Genomic DNA, 16,475 nt, shown 5'->3' with positions numbered 1-16,475 from the left:
TTGTACAACTGCATAAAATTGATATCCTTAAACATGTAGTGGGTTTTAAACATCTTCAAGCTAAGAGTAAAAGGAGATACAAAATTCTTTCTTTTTATTGTTTTGATTTGATTCTTGCATATGATCTCCAAGACGGGATTTCTATATAAGCAAGCTCACACAGGCAACATGAATATAACAATCTTGGACAAGAAAGGCCACAACAATTACACATAATAGACCATGTACACATCCAATACAACATTCAAACCTAGGATCTCTGTAACTTCAAGACATTGAATTCAAAAACACTGAATCTGTCTCCATTGTCCTATATGGTGGCCAAAAAATATATTCCGACACACCTATTTTCTTGCGCAAATAGGTTTTGTGTCGCTCGATGTCTATATTTCTATCCTGAGACAGTTTTCGAACGCAATCTTAGTGACACTACTCAAGATAGAGACTTCACATGAAGTTGCGCATAGAACCTCTTAGTCCGGCAGACTAAGATCAAGCTCAAAGCTGCAGCGAACAGACAAACCACTGCGAAGATTATACATGTCAGGGAAAAGCATATGTTTCCTTCACAAACAAGCGATTCTTCGTTTCTTGCAACATAAGGCAATGTAAAGTTCAACGAGGCCTTAAGACTCTGCATTCTCTGTTTTGCTTGCTGCTCTGCATAGTAGTCATATATTTTGCTCGCGACGAATCCGGACAAAAATAGAGATCCGGTTGGGCTAGCCACAGTGAGAAAATTGTACAAAGTTCCAAAGTTCTTCAAGCCAAATATCTCCGAAGCTGCAGCAATTGCAATTGACCAGTGTGCACCATAGCCAAAACCCATTGATATGGCCACTACATAAACTTGACCAACCAAACCCATGGCATAGTAGGAGAGTCCCACTGCCATCATTCCTTGAACCACTGCCAATGCTAGAAGTCTCGAGTACGCAAAATTTCTATTTAGGGGAAAGGGTACATCAGTAGAGGGATTATAGGATTTGGAGTTTTGATCTTGGAGGGAAAGGTAAGGATGTGAAATAACTGAAGTATAAAATTAACTAAGCTTTACACTTCAACTTTCAAACCCTTCTGATCCTGTTTTTCCTATCCAAAATCAAAACTCGCAATCAAACACTAGGTTGTACTAAAATTCAAAACCAAGAAGGAAGAAGGCAAACCTTACTATAACCTCTGAGAAAAAGCCGCCGCCGACTCGGCCGAGGAAGTTTGATATGCTGATAACTGATATATACATATTGACATTGTTGTCTCCCAAGGACTGGCAAATCTGACCCATGTTGTTGATCATTGTCAAACCTGATCCACACCCCAAGACAATAGAGAAGAACATGATCAAGAAATCAGCCTTCATCAATGCTTGTGATAGGGTGAAATCATCTCCTCGATGCGGCCCATTCTTCTGCTTCAATTTCTTCACAGCTTCAGAGATTACTCGCGAAAGCTTAGCTTGAAACTTAACAATTTTCCCTGGCCTTTCCGTTACTGGCAGCCCTGTTTGCTTTTGAGCTTTATCTTCTTTGACAAGGCAAGAACTTGCACTAGTCTCATCATCTACCACACGCGTTGATGTACTTGTTCTTGTTTCTGGTTGAAGAAGGCTTTCTTGATCTAGATTTTGAGGTTGAGTAAAGAAAATCATAAAGATAGGAACTATAATTGGAAGCAAAATGAGAATGATCAAAACAATCGCGATTAATGTAATGGTGTTGTGGTCCAAATTGAACATGTTTTCTAGCATTAAAACCCCCATAAGGTATGCTGCTAATAGAAGGCAAACGCTATAGATGAACATGAAGCCAGAACCATCCTCAGAGGATCTAGAAGATTGCTTGTTGTAGCTTTCAACAGGCCTTATGATGAACATGAGAGCGCAAGAAACCATAGCAGGCCCAACTGCTATGACAAAAATCAGAGATGCTTGATCAGGGAAGCTGATCATGGCAACAATTTGAGTCCATATTGCGCCGCTTAAGCCAACAAAACCCTTCAGTATCCCCACCACCGGTCCTCGACTCTCCGGGAAACTTTGCACACAAGAAACTAGCGCGGCCGTGTTGTAATATGTAGATCCATTTTGTCCCAAGAAGATGAAAAAGCATAGCTGCAAATCACTGTCATGTTAAGAAAGTATTGACAGAATATGAATTGGGAAAAAAAAAAGTATAGCAATTAGAAGAAACTCAAGATATAATCAAGTTAAAAATGCATAGTAAGATGAATTAGGTAAGATAAATGTGACCTTGTTGATCTATGATAATAACATATTATGTGAAGGCTCTCAAGTTTATAATAGATCAAATGCTGAATTTTTTCGTTTAGGAATTTTATCAAACACTTTGTGGTCATTCTAAGCCTCTCCACAATTCAACAACTTCTTGAACAGGACAAAGAAATTGGTGAGAACTATAAAATAGTAAACAATATATAGCACTATTAAGGGGGTAATAATTGAGAAATAATATTAGACATATATAGTTTAAACCTAAAAGAGTAATAATGCACTAATCATTCGTTAATCTTAAGACTATACCTAATTCAACTTCAAAAATTAACCGAAAAAATGCAATATTAGGATTTCAACAATTAACAAAATCAAAGAGTAAGTTTCTAAAATGTACTTCGTTGATTTTACGCATAAATTAAAATTGAACAATTGTGACATATTTTAAAAATATTATTTACATAAAAATATTTTTATACAAAAATGATAACTAAAATATAAATATCTTAAGTGTCATTAGGCATTAAACTATTTGTAAGAAATGGTTTAAGAAAAGAATCGTTTTAAACTAGAAAAATATTAAAAATTAACGTATCACATTATACTAATTTATGATAGTAGCTACTTCACATTTTTATAAAAAAATTGATATTGTAAACAGTTAGATAGTTCAATTATCTTCAACTGGAAGAGCGATTTGTGTATTATTGAGTGTATTCAAGTTGTCTAGAATGATACAATATAAAAGGGTATTTATAGATACTAAGAGAATCGTAATAATAAAGACGTAATCTCCTATAATAAATATTCAGATATGCTAAATAATGCTAATTGATCCTAATTATATTCTAACAATCTAACTGTTCACAATATTATCTTTAAGTGAAGATATTTTTGTAGAATCGATGAACCAATTTACTGAAAGAAATTTGGATTGAAAGAAATTTGGATTGAGTAACTAACTAACTAACTAACTAACTTACCATCCACAAAGGCAAAGAAGGAAGCCTATGAGTGACAACAAGCCAAACAAGGCCATAACCAAAAACATTGTGAATAATCCCAACAAGAATGAGCCTCCAAGTTGGTGAAACCTCACTGATCTTACCAGCAAGGAGTCCAACGTTGTCACCAAGATCCTTTGCAACACTCAAGAACGCCACTTGTTGCTGATTGTATCCCATGCTGCTCTTGATCACTGGAGAAATGCTCCCAAACATGTATGATGTTCCTGCAAATGACATGTCCCATATTGCACACACAAACACTACCCATTTGTGTCCTATGAACTCCTTCAACTTGTTCTTCCTCTGCATTGAAACAACCATGTTTCTTAGTTAAACAATCTTGTTATGTGTTGGTTCAGGTTGCTCTATATTTTTCTCCTTTGCCACTAATTTTCTTGGTGATAGATGATGAATGATTCTGGGGTTAACTTATCAAGTTAGCATTATAACCAATATATATAATGAAGGAAGAGATGCACTCATGTATCATTGAAGGTGGAGACTCCCGTCTAGTTGTATTCATGTGAAGTTGATAGCTAAAAATCGTTAAATAATTTAACATATTTAATTAAATTAAAATATAATAATTTTTAATTATTAATTTTAGATAAAAACAGTTGCAGGTGAGTTTTTGCCATCATTGAATGTAAATATTATTTAGATCATATTTGTCATTTTGTGTGTATTAGTACTATATTTTTAAATTGATTCAATATACATTTTTTTTATTTTGTATAATTAGATTTAATGTAAAGTATATATAAGATATAAGTAGGGACGGACATACGGGGCGAGTGGAGGTTTTGGCCCCCTCAACTTTTTTAAAAAAAGATTAATAGTAATAAATTATTAAGTGTGATTTAATTTTTTAAAAAATTTATTTAATATTTAGTTTAATATAAATAAAAGTCCAGTCTAATTTAGATATTCATTATTTCTAATATCTAAAAAATAAGTAACAATGAAAAGATATTATTACTAATATTTTTTAATTAAATAAAATTTTTCAAATTCTATAAAGGGAATTTTTTTTCTTCTTGTAAGCGTCCTTCTTGATTTATTTGATATTAGTTTTCTCTCTTTCAACTACTATAACTGAAAGATCTTTTTCAATTATGAATATTGTGAAGAATAACCCAGAAACAAAATAAACGATGAATTTCTTGCTAATTGTCTTTTAATTATATTGAAAAGAAAATTGTTGAAAAATTTGACACAAATTCTATTATCGATGAATTTTATGATACGAATAATCGACCACTTCGTTAATAAAAAGTACATACATTTTTTTGTATTTTAAAATATATTCGCTATCAGTATATTTTTGTAATACATTTTACATTATATAATTTTTTACATAATTTTTATATATGTTATTGGTCCTCCCATGATAATATTTCTGAATCCATCCCTAGATATAAGTATGACCTCTTATATTATATGGTGAAATAGTATTGATGTGCATTTAATTAAAAATATTTACCATTGTTTTCTTTATATATATTATCACATTAAAAATAAAAAGATTACAAAAATATCTCTCATATTGATACATACCTCTTCAAAATTGAATGATATAAAAGTCAGTAACATCCGAATTAATCTCTAATAAATTTTAAAATAGATCATCAACAAATTTTTGTTACACCAAAAGTCTTAAAAATTATTTTTATTGAATAGATTAGTCTTTTAATCACTTTCAATTAAAATTTTAATATGTATGTTGAACAAATAAAATTTTTAATAAATTTTATTATAAGATAATTAATTTCAAAAACTATTAATATAATATAAATTAGTTTTTTTAAATAATAAAAAAATCAATATATATATATCTATAAAAATAATTTTAAAAAATAATAAAATTTTCTTGAAAATAAAAGATCCTATTTAAAATCTTTTAGGGACCAGTTTAAATGTTGACTATAAATTTTATATCTCATTTAATAATAATATAGAAAGAAATGTGTGTTAACTTAATATATCCAAAATTTTGTAAGGAGGAAAATATCTTTCTTGTTAAGAGAAAATCCATTGAATAATACTTTTAAACTGCTGGATATTTGTGATAGCCTATATCTTAATACTAAAGATGATAGTTTTGTAATTATAGTAAAGATATTTCTTAGTGTCTCTCTCTTGATCACTTTCCATCATGGAATTGATACTTCTTTGGAAGATATTATTCTATTAAAGGTGCTGGAGTCTCAAAAGAAATAGGGAAAATTAATTAATCCCAAGGACCACTAACAACAAATAATTATTAAAAAGGACTAATTACATTAAAATTATTTTAAAAGACCAATTTAAATCAATTCAAGGAAAAGGATTAAATAATTATTTTAAATAGACAATAATATCTTTAATCAATTTTTAACATTAAAAAAATATAAAAAAAACTTTAATTCATTTTTTTTATTTCAAAATTCCTAAATTTAATAACTCTAAATTTTTAATCTTCTTTTATAAATATTGTAATATCTAAAATATTACTCATCTAAGTCTCTAACGCTATTTATACTTAAAAATAGAGGATAATTGAAGAAATTTATCAAAAAAAAAAAAAAAAAAAAGAAATCACCAATTAGCAAAGTAAGTTTTATAGCCTAATTTAGAGCATCTAAGAATAATTTTTTTTTATACAAATTCATTTTACCTTGAGACTTGGTTATGGTTATTCTTTGAATTATCTTTGATAATTAATTTTGATATGTGATTTTTTTGTGAAAATAATTAAAAATTAAAATTACACAAAATAAAAAGATGAATAATGAACTGAAACTGAAAAAATAAAAAAAAAATCTTTTTTTTTGTTTGATATTTAAAATACCATTAGAGATTAACTAATAACGTTATTATCCTTTTAAAACAATAAATCTGTCGTTCTTTATAAATTTTATTTAAATAAATTTTTTTTAATAATAATGATATAATTAGTCTTTTTTATTAATTGGTTTTTGTTAACCGTCCTTCTTGCTAATACTTCCAAAGAAATATCAGGCCTTTTAGATCCATCACATCATGTGGGGCTCAACCTTTTGTATGTGATGCTGAAAAAATATTAAAAAATATATTTTAAAATTATAAAAACTAAGAAATAATGATGATTTTTGTGTAGAAGAATGTGGTTCAGAAGCACACATATGTATATATTATAGGAAGAATGTGGTTCACAAGCACATATATTTTAGTTGTTTTAACCGATTGATCTGAATTATAAAAAAATATATATATAATATATTAATTAAAATCAACGGTTAAAACAACTGAAATACTGGTGTTTTTTGATATACTTAAAATTTTTTTATATTATATATATAGGCTGTTGTTAACAACTGGTTATATATGATGATAAGTCATTTGAACTTATAATAAGTGAATAAAATTTAAATCTGAATAAAGATATTTATGATATTTACATCTATGGTAACATATATAACTAGCATTTTTTGTCAATTTTTTTTTCAAAAATAATTAAAAAATTATGTTTTTCCTCTGTTAGTCATAAAAGGGCAATACTATTGATCTCTTTATTCCCAATGCCTAAGATTAAGTAGTAATTTACCATCCTTCCTCACAAGAAATTCTCTACCTTGGTTTAAAATTTGGAAAGTACATAGAATATTAAATTATTAATTATTCCGTGTTGTTCTAAGGTATTTGCAACTATTTATTTTAGTTAAGTGGAATGCATCAAAAGCTAAAATATTTATATATATTTTTTTATCAACTTAAATTTTTAAAATAAATAATTTTATAATATATTGTCAGAATATTTTATGACTAAAAGATTTAAAATTTGTCTCTTATTACTTCCAAAAGAAAAGAATTTCAATATGATATAAACAATATAAAAAAATCTATGTAAAAATTTTACATAAACCTAAAATAAAAAGTTGTTAAATGAAGAAGTTTGTTAGAAATATAATTATTCATGTGTTTATTTCTATTGATTTAAATTTTTAGAATACATAATTTTATGACACATTAAAATAAAAAATATTGAATAATATCCAGAAATATGTTTCTGTCTTGGTGAGTTTGAGACTCTGAGATTAATAATAAATTAATAATTAATAATAAGCAGCAAAAACCATGAAACTGCAGACACTAAAATGTAAAATATAATAGAGGTTTAATTACTCTGCTGGTCCCTATAGTTTCGCAAAATTTTCAATTAGGTCTCTATACTTTTTTTTTCTTTTAATTGAGTTATTGCACCAAAATTTTTTTTTAATTGGGTCCCTACACTTTTTTGTCCTTTTATTTAGGTCCCTGTACTAATTCTTTTTTTTTTAGTTGGGTCCCTATAAAATTAAGCCAATTACTACTAAGAGGGACTTAATTGAAAAAAAAAATTTGGTGCAGGGACCCAATTAAAAAGAAAAAAAGTAAGGGACCTAATTGAAAATTTCACGAAACTATAGAGATTAACAGAGTAATTAAACCTGTAATAGAACTTTGTTATTTATATATTTGATATATGAGAATTGTGTTGATGACAAATGAATGAACTTTGCTAGTTTGATACAAATAATTGTAAGAAGTAAAACAAGATGAAAAGAGCATTATTCTTGTTCTTGCATGGAATCAAAAGTTGGAGCATACCATCCCAATTGGTCTCCAATTTGCTTGAGTCTTGATTCTTGACCCTTAGAATCTCCAAATGCTGTTGTGAAAGGGTATACATAAGTTACTTTTGTTGCCATACATCTGTATAAAACCACATCACCTTTCACTAGAAACTCAAATACATCTCTATCAAACCCTCCATCAACTTCTGCTTGCAGATATTGCCCTGCATATATAGATTCCTAGTATTAATGAAGTTATAATAAATACAAGGTTTAATTATTTTGTCGGTCTCTATAATTTCACCAAATTTTCAATTTGGTCCCTATACATTTTTTTCTTTTTAATTTGGTCTGTGTAACATATTAGATTTTGTAAACAAAATGCTGGAATTAACGGAATATTCTATTAAATAAAACGGATATACCTCACACTTGATTGAATATTCTTTATAATTTAACAGAATATTCGGTTAGTTTTAACGTTTTTGTCACAGTAAGAACTTAATTACAAAATCTGATATGATATAGGAACTCAATTAAAAAGAAAAAAAATATAAGAACTTAATTGAAAATTCAATAAAACTATATGAACTAACAGAGTAATTAAACCTAAATAGAACTTCATTCTTATATTGTTGCTTATGGTATATTATTTTTTTTGTTAGATATATAATTATTTATTTTTTTATGATATTTTAATTTTTTAAGAAAATAGTTCATAACATGGTGTTAGAATTTATATGAATAAAATATCTAAAATTTTATTTCAAAAGTTTAAATGAATGGACAGTGATACAAATAGTTATAGGAAGTTTACATAAATTCTTTTTTCCTTTTTTTTTTTTGTTTTATATTAAAATTCTTTTTTTTTATATAATAAAAATCAAACTTTATTTTTTTGTTATAAAAACTCTAATATTACGTTATGAAATAACTTACATGACAATTCTCATTCTTGTAAATTAAGATAGAATTTCATTATAAGACAAAGATAAATCTAAATATAATTTACAATTTGATATTAAGAATGGGTAAGATATATAACAATACATGTTCGGCTATTTAATAGTTTAACCTTTAAGGAGAAATGGTTCATGAATCATGACACTTTTGGTAATTAATGTAACTTCCTATATCATTGTTGCTATCTTGCTGATATTAGTAACAAATTGGGTCAAATATAGTTTTTGTCTCTAAAATTTGGTTAAAAATTTTAAAAATATTCCTGAATTTTATTTTGTTTTAATTTTATCAAAAGAATATTTGATTTGCATTAAATTATCTATGACGGCTAATTTTTAAAGAAATTTAGAACCAATTCAACAATAATTTCGTAAAAGCAACCTTCAACACAAATAAATCAAGCATAATTTCAATTTTTCATGTATTTTTGTTAGATTGGTCTTAAATTTTTTAAAAATTTAGTTGTTGGGGGTATATTTGATGCAAATCGAAAAATTTTAAGACGAAATTGAAACAAATAAAACTTAAAGAATATTTTTAAAATTTTTTGTTAAACTTCAAGGAGTTACCCTAACAAATTTGTATATTAATTAAAGTTTTAATTACTCTACTGGTTCCTATAGTTTCGCAAAATTTTCAATTAGGTCCCTATATTTTTTTTCTTTTAATTGAGTCCTTACACTAAAATATTTTTTTAATTGGATCCCTACACTTTTTTTTCCTTTTATTTAGGTCCCTGTGCCAATTCTTTTTTTTTTTTTTAGTTGAGTCCCTATAAAATTAAGCCAATTATTACTAAGAGGGACTTAATTGAAAAAAAAATTTGGTGCAGAGATCTAATTAAAAAGAAAAAAAGTATAGGGACCTAATTAAAAATTTCACGAAACTATAGGACGAACATAGTAATTAAACCTTAATTAAAAGCTGAATAGAGCAAGTTACATTAGTTTAGACCTGTGTTCAAAACTCAAAAGAGTTTATGATAGAAGTTTTGAAAAGAATGATTAAATTATAAAAAGTTGATATAAAATCAAACATGGATTAAGTCTTCACAGTGCAATATGCATTACCATCAGGGGTATCTTCCACAGCCTGAAATTTCACATTTTTCTGAGTCTTTAGTATTGCTTCCCGCAATTTCTGGGAAAAAAAATATATAAAAAATGGGAGAAAATTCAAGAGATAATAATCAGGAATGGCTAGAAGACATAAATGTAAAATGCAAATGTAACAAGAAAGTCACAAACAAAGAAATTAGGATAAAAGAAACACAGGGCACTTTTGATTAATTAATGATTAATGATATAATATATAGTAACCTCAATAGCATTGTCTGAGGAATTTTCTGGAATTGTCCAAGGGAGTGCAAATGATGAAGACTTAGCATTTGTTGATATACATCCTGGATTGAATGATGGGCATGGTCTAATTTTTCTGCAAGAGAATAATAATACAAAAAGATTTTTGGTAATTATAAGTCTTTTTTATAAAATTAAAAAAAAAAACACTATAAAACATGCTATAGACTACAAAATTGAGCAAAATTTCACTTATACATACATAAAACTTAGTCTAATATATAACATTTAAATTAGTTCAGATGAGACACTTTATTATCATAGAAGTTCTTGCTTTCAATCAAATGCTTAATATTCATGTTAGATCAATAAATTTTTAACAGATTTTATTATAGGACAATTAGTTCTTAAAAATATCATTATGACTGAACTAATTTGTCTGATAAAAATAATTCTCTAAAATAAAAACTAATTAGATGGCAAAATATTCAACAAAGAATTCTAGAAGAACAATTTGGATATCTACTCAAAATTAAAAATAGACAAGGCAATATATGATGAATAATTGAGAATTTTGACATACCCATTTTCCAGTCCAAGCTGTAAGTTCTTGGATTGAGAGAAAGGAGTTGTGGGAGAGATTGGTGGAGGGAATGATTGAGAATTGAGGGAAGGAATTGCAAGTGAATAATGGAAGGGAGAGGTTAATGTTGAAGCTGCAAGGGCCAAAGACAGAAGATTAGGTAGGACCCTGCTTTGTCCACCAAGTTTTGGATTATGAGGGTGAGTTTTCTTCAGTGTTGGAAGAAGATTGTTGGTGTTTGTGGAAGAAGAAGAAGAAGAAGAAGAAGAAGAAGAAGTAAGAGGAGGGAGGAATGATAGAATCATAAAACTCATGACTTCATGAAAGTGAAGTCAGTTTCTCTATCCATCTCTTCAGTTAAAAGCTTGTTAGAGCCACACAAGTATGTAGGTTCCTTTGTGAAAGGTGAAAGTACAAATTTACATACAAATTTACAGTTACTGCATTTCAAACTAAAAAGTGTTTGAGGGTGTTACATAAAAATTTAATTTTAATGCACTGTTATAACGTCATATTAATAAAAATAATTAGCTTTTATATTGACTGCGTAAATAGTTATCCAAAAAAATAGTTATAATTATACGACTGTGTAAAACATTTTATAATTATTCACACACACAATTATTACATAATAAATGATGTTTCATAATGTATTGGATAAATTGAATTGAAATTCCTTTATAACTTAATATTAATATGATCAATTTTTTATGTACATAGTATCCATCAATAAAAATATATCAATACTATTTTCATTTTCCATTGAAATCCTTTTTCATTATTATTGAGGTAAAGATTAGTCCATTTAAGTGTAGTTAGATTTGCCTCTATAAAGCTAGAAAACTAAACATGCATTAAAATCATTTTTTTATGAATTCATATTATTTTAAAAATTTTACACTATTTGTCCAATTAAATAATGCATTTATATGATTTTTGATACAGTGGATAATCCAAATACTAATGTAATAATACATCTACATAATAAACCTCATACTGTAGAATATGAAGGGTACAAGTGTCCAATCAATTATTTCCCTATTTTGGAATGCTCAATTATATCTGTTGATTCTGTTCAGTACAATGTAAATCAAAACCTTTCGTTCAAGATAAAGTTAGCAACTTCTGCAAAGCTGTGTTTAAATAAGAGTGAAAAATAACATATTGCTTGATACAAGAAATTTACTATACTTGAGGTGGTAAAAAAAAATCTCTGTAAACAAATTCACTGTGACTTGATACATGATAGGGGTCAATGACGTCCTTTAATCTATGGGAATTTTGATAGGAGTGTAGAATATGAAGAGTATAAATAAGGGCCCAATCTATTGCTCTGAATTTTCCTTATAATCATATACTTGTATGTGTAGAACTGGTTGGTACAAAAATACCATCATGATCATAACAGTTCATAGTTGCACCGAAATGTCTAAATGGTTAAACCAGAAAGAACCCCCAACCAAGACTTGAGAATTGAGCTTTCTATATGAAGGGACAAAACTAGGAACAAAAAGATGGCACTTAGTACAGTTCTTACTTAATCTTCAACGTTCTTCTTCTCAGATTTACAATTAGTAGCGATACGAAAATGAGGAAGGCAAAAGTAATTGCCAATGGAAGAAACTCCCAGAAAGTGATTTCAGAGGCATTGCTTGATATGATGTCCCATCTCTGCTGCATTTAGAAAAGGTAAAAAGCAATCAAAATTAAAAAACTCGGAAACATGCACGCCACGAAAAACAGGCCAATTCATAGTTAACCCAACTTCATAGCCTAATAAATATATCTTTTGTTACTTATCCTAACTATTTTAATACCTGTAGAGGAAAATGAAAAAGAAGAAAGATCAGACCTTCAACACATACCTCAGTGAACGTCCGCTTTGTAGCTTTATGTTGTTTATCGAAAATGGCTCTTGCATACTTGTAAAGCTCTAAGTCCAGGTCATTAAGAGACCGTATCTCTTGGAGAACATCTTTGCTAACTCGAAGACGTGCCTGTAAAATCATAAAAGTCATCGGCAAGGGATAGCACAACACTGCAAGTTAATGGTAGGCTTTTAAATTATCCAACACCCAAGTCAAACAAACAACAAGACTAGGTTTCATGCTTCATTGAACAGAATTGTGGAATGATATTCTTTTAGCATTAGATCTATTTATTTACCTCCTTAGTAAAGTTCACTGGAGAAATCCCCTTCAAAGAAGCGATACGCCGGCTTGACTGGGCCTTGCGTAAATTAGAGATGCAGCCTTCATAAGCATCCATCAGCTCTTTAGCAGACATCTGAAATCGATGAAAAATAAGCATGCAATCAGAGATTGGAAATAAACTATTTGATAAATCCATAAAACCGGCATAGTTGTTGTGGAAACATCTTTACCTTCAACTTTGTTGCTTCACCACTGTCGCTTGAAGTAACCTCACTTGCTACTGTCTCTGAGGTACTATTCTGTCTTGAAGGGAGAAATGCTATAAGAGTGCTTCCCTTTATATTTTTTAATGAAAAGGGATTTACCCTCACCCAAACTTTAATAACCAAGTAACATCAAGAAAGAGGTGCTTCTTACCTGATGTTCACTGCTATCAGGATCAAAATCTGAAACTGAACTCTGTTCTGCAGTACATGTACATCAACGATAGACGTCATTGAATTTTTTTTTTTTTCAAGAAAAAATAAAAAATATGGCCAAGAGCCCAAGACTAAACATAAGATGACAACATCAATGTCTACCAAAGTTCAGTGTAAAACGCGATATTAGAATATTAGACAAGCTCACCGATATCATCTGAAAACATTACATGCACAGGTACATAGCCTTAGCTCTAAATTCTGTACTAATTTTACAGCCCCTTTGTAACCTACGTCAAAGTTTGACCGAAACTGAAAATTGCTTATAAAGTTATATAATACACTAACCTGTTTTATCAACAAGCTCCAGGCTAGTGTTTGGAGCATTAAGCTGTGATATAACCTGAGCACCAACCACATTTGCAAACATAGTTGCAGATTCTCTGTGCTCTTCAGTAAGACCAACATATAACATATTATCCAGTTTCTTCTGCAAGATGTACAAGCACAAGAAACACATATTGAGAAAAGGAACAGGAAGAAGCTGAGAACTACATATTGAAATTATCACAACTTCCAAAGCTTATTTATTACCTTTGCAACTTGTAGCACATATTTGCCAAGAATCTTGTACTTCTGCACACAATGGCGCACTTCGTGTGCTTCTGCCAGATAAGAATTGTTCGTCAAACCTGCAACCTGATAGTCAGAGTCAAATTTTTTTTATTGATTATGGTCACCACTACCAAGAAACTAATTAATACAATGTGATGTTAATTATAGTCAAATGAAAATATATTCATCCATATTTTCTTGTGGCAACAATCAACAACATAAGATTTGACCAAAAAAAAAAGAAAGAAAGAAATTCTTGCCAACAAATTCTAGTTGAACCACTATTTGAGAAATCAGCATAACACATCATGGCAATTGCATAAAATGATGACTTAGAATCCCTATACTCGTAAAGAAATGCAAGCTGAATTACTTGGAATGTGGCTCCGTTATGTACAATATCCCTGGCCGCAGGATGATTGATGTATTCATATAATGGCATTGCAAAATCTTCCATGTCATAATAATCACCCTTCTCTATTATATGCTGTCCGTTTCTGCGCCTTGCATCTCTCTGTCAATTTAAGGTCCACATAAATCATATATGCAACGCATCGAAATAGAGAACATCATGGAGTAAATAATTTACTTTCTCCTTGGCAATTTTGGTGATTTATGTTTCCATCTTCAAAATAAGCAATTGGTTTAAACACATCTATGTCATAATCATACCATAAAAAACAAGTTATCCACCTAAACATAGACTACCTAGCAAGTCCAAGATTACTTTTCACACAAGAACCAGGCTAGATACATATGCTCTTCAATGCTACTATATCAGCAATATCCATCCTCCTCTAATAAATGCTACTATAGATGGTCAGACACAGAACTTATTAGTAAGCTTTACAAATGAAACATGATATACCCTTTCAAAAAGATCTTGCCGCATCCATGGAACCAGATACTTCCATGGCCAGATATCCAGTGTACTAACTCCTTTGGTCTTAGAGCGCAAGCGTAAAGTCATCTGTGTTGCAGATGTCAAGTTGGGATGCACCAAAAATCTAGCTGCAACCTCTATTGAAAATTCATACATACTAAAGACACGATCTACCGGATCCCTAAGTATGGTAACAACTGAAGTTCTTGCCTTCGGAAGTTTGGATGTTATGCTATAGTCATCATGTGTAACTAACAGCCTACAGTTTGGTTTGCTACAAATTGACAAACACAGAGAAAACACTAAATAAGTAATCTGTTTTCAGTTTACAGTAAACTTTTGTATGTATAATATGGCTATTCAAGAACAAACTACAACTAACAGTAAGAATATTGTGAACTTAGAGAAGCTGCTATGCTTTACATCTGCATGATAGTAAGAACAAGATAGCACCTTGGATCAAAGCGCAACTTATCATAAGAGCGAGGGCATTCCAGAGAGTTGGGATACAATTTTTTCAAGAAACTGCAAAAACACAAAGGTCGACAAACTTGTCAACAACACAGCTAAAAGTCATTCAGCTGCCTCAATAACTACATCATACAAAACAAAATTTACCAGTGAAAATATGTCCGCCCTCCCGTCCTAGGCACATGGAGGAAGAACAGCAAATCCCCCAGCGTGTGTTTATCCTCCCTGATTTCATTATCAAGTGAAGTGTATGCCCAACTCTTAACAACTCTCTCACAGTGCCCAAAATCACTTGCAAAAGCATCATTCACTAGCACCAAAACAATAAACATAGGAAAAACAATCAAAGTACTATAAGAACCATTCACTAATACCATAAGAAACGCACTCATGCATAGTTCTAAGTTCTAACACCTAAGTACTAAAAAAGAATAATTTTAACCACATTTTTAAAATCATCCACCGTTGATACCTAATAGAAGAAGAACCAGCAAAGCACAGAGCTTGAGAGCAGGATCCATGCACGAAATCCCTAATCCTGCAGCAGGCAATAGAAATCAGTCAGCAGAGTAAAAATCAGGAAAGAAAAATGACCAAAAAAACACATAAAACCTAATAATATTCAAAAAAAAAAAAAAAAAACGCGGCATCAATTTCAAGGGATTCGAAACTACGGCAAGGGAAAATGGAACAGTAGTAGGTGATGGAGTTACCACAAGATCGAGGAGGACCCACTGGAAACAAAACCTTGTTGTTGGTTGAGAAAAAGGATACTTTTTTTTTTCCCGGGAAAAGGAAATTGCGAGAAGAATTATTGGCAGTGAAGTAATGAACAATACAACACAAAACGAAAGAGAATGAAAGGTTCTGTTTTTGTGATGTATTGAATAGTTAGTTGAGTTGCTGGTTTCTGAGGAGAGTGTTGTTTTCACTGTTTCAGGCTTTCAGCTACTGTGCAATCTCTCTGAGAATGAAGGGCAAAATGGTAATATTGTCAGGCTGAACTCTCCTCTGGACGCCGACGAAGATGACTCTCCTCTGAACGGCGACGAAGATGACGCGACGAAAACGGCGACGGTTCTGCCTCTCACGCGACGAAGACGGCGACGGCGACCGCGCTGCCTCTCGCGCGACGACAACGTTCTCTGAGGTTTCTCAGGCGCGCGACGCGACGACTGCTGCGGTGCCGGTGAGAGGGATATAATTACAATAAAATATTTTACAGAGCAAATTACAATTTTTTTTATAATTATTCACACACAATATATAAAAAATAATT

The 16,475-nt window shown here is 30.2% G+C and overlaps 3 protein-coding genes across 5 annotated transcripts; all 3 read right to left on the bottom strand.

Annotated features, from left to right (window-relative positions):
• Positions 1–61: 61 nt before the first annotated feature.
• On the bottom strand, positions 62–3,811 carry LOC107612821 (protein NUCLEAR FUSION DEFECTIVE 4). The gene is made up of 3 exons (XM_016314572.3): positions 3,214–3,811; positions 1,167–2,110; positions 62–944 (listed from the first exon to the last, which is right to left on the bottom strand). Exons 1-3 carry the CDS (start codon positions 3,556–3,558, stop codon positions 434–436), a joined length of 1,800 nt encoding a protein of 599 aa, XP_016170058.1. The 5' UTR covers positions 3,559–3,811; the 3' UTR covers positions 62–433.
• A 3,868-nt stretch (positions 3,812–7,679) lies between these two features.
• Positions 7,680–11,017, bottom strand: LOC107612822 (thylakoid lumenal 17.9 kDa protein, chloroplast). Its single transcript, XM_016314574.3, has 4 exons — positions 10,656–11,017; positions 10,094–10,208; positions 9,845–9,914; positions 7,680–8,035 (listed from the first exon to the last, which is right to left on the bottom strand). Exons 1-4 carry the CDS (start codon positions 10,967–10,969, stop codon positions 7,806–7,808), a joined length of 729 nt encoding a protein of 242 aa, XP_016170060.2. The 5' UTR covers positions 10,970–11,017; the 3' UTR covers positions 7,680–7,805.
• An 836-nt stretch (positions 11,018–11,853) lies between these two features.
• LOC107613791 (protein-tyrosine sulfotransferase) lies at positions 11,854–16,440 on the bottom strand. Of its 3 annotated transcripts, none has more exons than XM_021110207.2 (13): positions 15,910–16,440; positions 15,669–15,734; positions 15,344–15,506; positions 15,179–15,250; positions 14,711–14,999; positions 14,216–14,356; positions 13,822–13,926; positions 13,576–13,717; positions 13,226–13,272; positions 13,039–13,107; positions 12,822–12,941; positions 12,508–12,652; positions 11,854–12,329 (listed from the first exon to the last, which is right to left on the bottom strand). In XM_021110207.2, exons 2-13 carry the CDS (start codon positions 15,715–15,717, stop codon positions 12,295–12,297), a joined length of 1,377 nt encoding a protein of 458 aa, XP_020965866.2. In that variant the 5' UTR covers positions 15,718–15,734; positions 15,910–16,440; the 3' UTR covers positions 11,854–12,294. The 3 variants fall into 3 exon arrangements, with proteins under 3 accessions (XP_020965866.2, XP_020965865.2, XP_016171428.2); XM_021110206.2 differs by having other exon boundaries at positions 12,521–12,652; XM_016315942.3 differs by having other exon boundaries at positions 11,854–12,326; positions 12,521–12,652.
• Between the last annotated feature and the right edge of the window lie 35 nt (positions 16,441–16,475).

This window comes from Arachis ipaensis, chromosome B8, assembly GCF_059453495.1.
Source record: "Arachis ipaensis isolate K30076 ecotype BB chromosome B8, ASM5945349v1, whole genome shotgun sequence".
In the NCBI taxonomy this organism is placed as follows: Eukaryota; Viridiplantae; Streptophyta; class Magnoliopsida; order Fabales; family Fabaceae; genus Arachis; species Arachis ipaensis.
The sequence above is the reverse complement of the archived record's forward strand: the minus strand, read 5'-3'. Positions and strand labels throughout refer to the sequence as shown.

Excerpts from the sequence above, each read along its gene's own strand:
- LOC107612821 (XM_016314572.3), bottom strand. The coding sequence starts at position 3,558 with ATGGTTGTTTCAATGCAGAGGAAGAACAAGTTGAAGGAGTTCATAGGA. Across the intron at positions 2,111-3,213 it reads CTTCTTTGCCTTTGTGGATG|CTATGCTTTTTCATCTTCTT; the intron begins GTAAGTTAGTTA and ends AGTGATTTGCAG. Across the intron at positions 945-1,166 it reads TTCTCAGAGGTTATAGTAAG|AAATTTTGCGTACTCGAGAC; the intron begins GTTTGCCTTCTT and ends TCCCCTAAATAG.
- LOC107612822 (XM_016314574.3), bottom strand. The coding sequence starts at position 10,969 with ATGAGTTTTATGATTCTATCATTCCTCCCTCCTCTTACTTCTTCTTCT. Across the intron at positions 9,915-10,093 it reads CCTCAGACAATGCTATTGAG|AAATTGCGGGAAGCAATACT; the intron begins GTTACTATATAT and ends TTTTTTTCCCAG. Across the intron at positions 8,036-9,844 it reads TGTGGAAGATACCCCTGATG|GGCAATATCTGCAAGCAGAA; the intron begins GTAATGCATATT and ends CTATATATGCAG.
- LOC107613791 (XM_021110206.2), bottom strand. The coding sequence starts at position 15,717 with ATGGATCCTGCTCTCAAGCTCTGTGCTTTGCTGGTTCTTCTTCTATTA. Across the intron at positions 13,927-14,215 it reads ATAACGGAGCCACATTCCAA|GTTGCAGGTTTGACGAACAA; the intron begins GTAATTCAGCTT and ends TCTGACTATCAG. Across the intron at positions 13,108-13,225 it reads CTGATAGCAGTGAACATCAG|AATAGTACCTCAGAGACAGT; the intron begins GTAAGAAGCACC and ends CCTTCAAGACAG.